Here is a 5,713-nt window from a genome sequence, read left to right on the forward strand (position 1 = left end):
TTTTTTTTCTGACTATTATTCTACAATGTAGAGAATAGTAAGAATAAAGAAAAACCCTTGAATGAGTAGATATATCCAAACTTTTGACTGGTACTGTATGTTAGAAATACAATGTCTTCAAAAGAGCTCTAGGCTCAAACAGGTAGTGGCTAGTTTTTTGTGTGCTGCCAGGATGACATAGCTTAGCCAAATACTTTTCTACAGCCTATTGCTCCGCCTTCCTCTCTCTGGTTTAACTCACTGAGAAAATCTTGAGAGAAGTACAGAGAGACTTCTTGACAGAGATGTGACCTACCCGGACATCAAGAGAGATCTGCCTATATTGTTGATAGCTGAAGTTTATTATTTCAAAGGACTATTCAGACAAACTGGCAATGGGGAAACTTTTGCTATTTTTAATGGTTTCTTTTCTTTTGCTGGATGTGACATTTCAATCCAAAGGTAAAGACAACCACATATTATTGATAACATTTGATCAAAAAATTATAATTCTTTAAAGACTTCGAAACTAAAATGCTCATCTAATAATTTAGGAAATGTTTAGTACAGATGTTTGTTCACTTTTTTTTTGCCAACTGTGGGATTTATCAAGTTTGATTTATAAGGAGTTTTTTGTAGAATTGAATGAAAGTTTAGCGCTATGAAATCCTTTTTTTGTTGCAGTAACTTGCATATCTTTACACAGTAGTTATGGGAATGACTAAAGCATTGTGTAAGATTTGATGAATCTACCTTGTACAGATAGAGGTTTCTCTATCTCTCCTGACGTGTTCCAGCATGTTACAGTGAATACCACAACTTTGACTAACAGCTGAGGCCATTCATAGCAGCTCTTCTCATTTCCATAGTTAATAAACTAAGTCATTACATGTCAAAATACCTTAACTTTACTAAATTGACTGTATGCTTTAGGATATTAGAAAACCAAATGCATAGTGTTTTGTTTCCTGCATATTTCTCTCTTTCAATTATTTACTGTCACTTGTTATGTATCCCTATGGAAATGAACACCGTTAACCAAATAAATGAATACATACGTGAAAAACAAACAACAAAAGCTGTTTTGAATAGCCTGTAGTTTCAGTGTGAGTTGTTATGGTACCAAATCCTAATGTCTCCCCCCCCTTCATGTACTTCCCCAGGGAAAAGGGCCAAGAAATCCAAGTGGAACATCACTCTAATTCCCAGAACATTTAAAGGAAAAATCATACAGTTAAAGTCTGTGTCTCTCCCTAATGCCAGCCAACAGACACAGACACAACAAGCACCCCATTATTCTGGCCTCCCCACTGCCTCTGCTCCTACCCCTCCGGCGCTGTGGTTGCTAAGCAACGACACAGCGACGTACCTCGCCGGCCCCTTGAGCAGGTGGGTCATCCCCGGTTTTTACATGCTGGCCATTGTCGTGGGGATCCCGGCCAACGTAGCCATCTTGTCCGCCGTGGCCACCGAAGTCAGGAGGGTGTCGTCGGCCATCCTCTACTGCAGCCTGGCCGTCTCCGACCTCTTCCTCCTCCTCTCCCTCGTCTTCAAGGCCCACTACCATCTCCACGGCAACCACTGGGTGTTCGGCGAGACTGCCTGCCGCATCGTCACAGCCTGTTTCTACGGCAACCTGTACTGCTCGGCACACACGCTAGCCTGTATTAGCGTCAAACGCTACCTGGCCGTGGTGCGCCCATTTCTCTACAAGAGCCTCCCCAAGAGGGCCTATACCGCCTGGGCCAGCGTGGTTGTTTGGGGGGTGTTTGGGGCTGCTGTCATACCCGAGCTCCTGGTCCGGCAGAGCTACCACCTCCCTCAGCTAGGCCTCACCACTTGCCATGATGTTCTTCCACTGGACTACAGCTCCCATGCTCCTCTGCTCTACTACAAGCTGGGCCTGACCTTTCTGGGTCTACTAGTCCCGCTGGTGGTCACGGCTGTGTGTTATGCACGGATAGTCCGAGAACTCAACCACTCACACCACGACTGGGCGCTGTATGTCAAGGCTAGCTCGCTGGTGTTTGTGATTTTCGTGGCATGTTTCGGCCCCGCCGGGACCCTCCACTTCCTGCATTATGTGCGTCGGTTGGCGGACGAAGAGGACAGCTTCTACGGCTACTTCAAAGTGGCAGTGTGTCTGTGCTGTCTGCATGCCTGCCTGGACCCATTCCTCTTCCTCCTTATGTCCAAATCAGCCGGATCCAAACTCCACTTCATGACCCTCAAGGGGAAGACTCTGAGCATCTCCACCTGAATCTTAATCCGGATCAAACGTACAAAAGAATCCACATTTATTCCATGAGCTTCAAGGGGAAGACCATGAGCATCCCCACCTGAATTTGACGTAACCTGGATTCGAATTTGGACCGCAACATCAGGCATACATTTGGGCCAGCCACTTCAATCTAGATCTCAACTGTGAATATGTGACTGACTATCGGATGATAAGGCCAGAAACTGGATCAGGGTTTGAGACAGTTATGGATCTCAGTGAGATTTCTCATCTCAGATCCAGTTTCATATGTGAAATCGGTTAAGATCTGTGTGTGACTCTTTTAAAATATTTTTTTATTAACCCTTTTTTACCAGGTAAATTGACTGAGAACACATTCTCATTTACAGCAACGACCTGGGGAGTCGTTACAGGGGAGAGAAGAGGGGATGAATGAGTCAATTGGCAATTTGTTGTTGGCAAGTCATAAACGGGACCCTTCCAACCACAAACAGAGAGAGGAAAACGTCAACTACTGTATCAATACTGGGACTCTGTGTTCTGAGTAGACTGGACTGGAATTCTGTGTGTGTGTGTGTGTGTGTGTGTGTGTGTGTGTGTGTGTGTGTGTGTGTGTGTGTGTGTGTGTGTGTGTGTGTGTGTGTGTGTGTGTGTGTGTGTGTGTGTGTGTGTGTGTGTGTGTGTGTGTGTGTGTGTGTGCAGGCGGGCCTATATATGTCTATTGTATGTGTTGTTTCCTTACAAAACCTATTTGATTTTTTTTTAAGGATACATGTGAAATATTACATTTGGCCAAAGTGGGATTAAAATTAATTTAGTTGTGCATTTTCTGTCAAAGATCTACACAAAATACTCTGTAATGTCAATATGGAAGAAAAATTCTAACATTTGTAAAACATGAATGAAAAATATAACACTAGTATATCTTGATTAGATACGTATTCAACCCCCTAGGTCAATAAATGTTAGATTCACCTTGGCAGCGATTATAGCTGTGAGTCTTTCTGGGTAAGTGTCACGCCCTGACCTTAGAGATCCTTTTTATGTCTCTATTTTGTTTTGGTCAGGGCGTGAGTTGGGGTGGGCATTCTATGTTTTGTGTTCTATGTTTTGTATTTCTTTGTTGTTTGGCCGGGTGTGGTTCTCAATCAGAGGCAGCCGTCTATCGTTGTCTCTGATTGAGAACCATACTTAGGTAGCTCTTGCCCACATGGGTTTTGTGGGTAGTTGTTTTCTGTTTTTGTGTGTCTGCACCAGACAGAACTGTTTCGTTTGTTCCGCTTTGTTATTTTTTGTTTTAGTGTTCAGCTGTATTAAAAATCATGAACACGTACCACGCTGCACCTTGGTCCTCTTCTTCAAACAGCCGTTACAGAACTACCCTCCACCAAAGGACCAAGCAGCGTGGTGTAATGGACTCCTGGACATGGGAGGAGATCCTGGACGGGAAGGGACCCTGGAGGCAGGCTGGGGAGTATCGCCGTCCACAGGAGGAACTGGAGGCAGCTAAGGCTGAGCGGCAACATTACGAGGGAACATGGCTGGCAAGGAAGCCCGAGAGGCAGCCCTCCCCAAAAATGGGGGGGAGGCACACGGGGAGTGTGGTAGAGTCAGGTTGGAGATCTGAGCCAACTCCCCGTGCATACCGTGGCGGGCGTCGTACTAGTCAGGCACCGTGTTATGCGGTGGAGCGCACGGTGTCTCCAGTACGCGTTCTTAGCCCGGTGCGCTACATCCCAGCTCCCCGCATCTGCCGGGCTAGGGTGAGGATCCAGCCAGGACGGATTGTGCCAGCCCTGCTCTCCAGACCTCCAGTGCGTCTCCTCGGGCCAGGAAATCCTGCGCCGGCTCTAAGCACGGTTTCCCCAGTTTGCCAGGAGAACCCAGTGCGGCCTGTTCCAGCTCCCCACACGTGCCGGGCTAGACTGGGCATTCAGCCTGGAAGAGTGGTCCCAAGACTACGCACCAGACTCCAGTGCTCCCCTACAGCCCGGTCTATCCTGTGCCTCTTCCAAGGACCAGGCCTCCAGTAGGTCTCCCCAGCCTGGTGAGTCCTGTGCCTGCATCCTGTCCGGCGCTGCCAGAGTCGCCCTCCTGTCCGGAGCTGCCAGAGTCGCCCTCCTGTCCGGAGCTGCCAGAGTCGCACTCCTGTCCGGAGCCCGCTGCGAGGGTCCCCAGTCCGGGGTCGGCGGCGAGGGTCCACGTCCCGCACCAGAGCCGCCACCGCGGATAGATGCCCACCCAGACCCTCCCCTATAGGTTTAGGTTTTGCGGCCGGATTCCGCACCTTTCGGGGGGGGTACTGTCACGCCCTGACCTTAGATCCTTTTTATGTCTCTATTTTGGTTTGGTCAGGGCGTGAGTTCGGGTGGGCATTCTGTTTTGTGTTCTATGTTTTGTATTTCTTTGTTGCTTGGCCGGGTGTGGTTCTCAATCAGAGGCAGCTGTCTATCGTTGTCTCTGATTGAGAACCATACTTAGGTAGCTCTTGCCCACATGGGTTTTGTGGGTAGTTATTTTCTGTTTTGTGTGTCTGCACCAGACAGAACTGTTTCGTTTGTTCCGCTTTGTTATTTTTTGTTTTAGTGTTCAGCTGTATTAAAAATCATGAACACGTACCACGCTGCACCTTGGTCCTCTTCTTCAAACATCCGTTACAGTAAGTCTCTAAGAGCGTTCCACACCTGGATTGTGCAACATTTGCTCATTATCATTTTCAGAATTCTTCAAGATCTGTCAAATTGGTTGTTGATCATTGCTAGACAACCATTTTCAGGTCTTGCCATAGATTTTCAAGCAGATTTAAGTCAAAACTGTAACTCGGCCACTCAGGGACATTCACTGTCTTCTTAGTAAACAAATCCAGTGTAGATTTGGCCTAGGTTTTTGTCCTGCTAAAAGGTGAATTCATCTCCCAGTGTCTGGTGGAAAGAAGACTGAACCAGGAATTCCTCTAGGATTTTGCTTGTGCTTAGCTCCATTCCATTGATTTTTTTGTCCTGAAAACTCCCCAGTCCTTAATGATTACAAGCATACCCATAACATGATGCAGCCACCCTTATGCTTGAAAATAGAGTGTGCTACTCGGTAATGGGTTGTATTGGATTTGCCCCAAACATAACCCTTTGCAGTGCCTTCGGAAAGTATTCAGGTTACAGCCTTATTCTAAAATTGATTAAATTGTTTTTGTTCCTCATTAATCTACACACAATACCCCAAAATGACAGAGCAAAAACAGGTTTTAAGAAATGTTTGCAAATGTATAAAAAAACGAAATATTACATTTACATTACAAGTATTCAGACCCTTTACTCAGTACTGTGTTGAAGCACCTTTGGCAGCAATTACAGCCTTGAGTCTTCTTGGGTATGACGCTACAAGCTTGGCACACCTGTATCTGGGGAGTTTCTCAGATTCTTCTCTGCAGATCCTCTCAAGCTCTGTCAGATTGAATGGGGAGCATTGCTGCACAGCTATTTTCAGGTCTCTCCAGAG

The 5,713-nt window shown here is 46.4% G+C and overlaps 1 protein-coding gene across 1 annotated transcript; it reads left to right on the forward strand.

Annotated features, from left to right (window-relative positions):
• Positions 1-313: 313 nt before the first annotated feature.
• On the forward strand, positions 314-2,825 carry LOC120021772 (proteinase-activated receptor 3-like). Its single transcript, XM_038965621.1, has 2 exons — positions 314-441; positions 1,143-2,825. Exons 1-2 carry the CDS (start codon positions 375-377, stop codon positions 2,237-2,239), a joined length of 1,164 nt encoding a protein of 387 aa, XP_038821549.1. The 5' UTR covers positions 314-374; the 3' UTR covers positions 2,240-2,825.
• Positions 2,826-5,713: the final 2,888 nt, after the last annotated feature.

The sequence above is a fragment of the Salvelinus namaycush genome, chromosome 26, assembly GCF_016432855.1.
Source record: "Salvelinus namaycush isolate Seneca chromosome 26, SaNama_1.0, whole genome shotgun sequence".
In the NCBI taxonomy this organism is placed as follows: domain Eukaryota; kingdom Metazoa; phylum Chordata; class Actinopteri; order Salmoniformes; family Salmonidae; genus Salvelinus; species Salvelinus namaycush.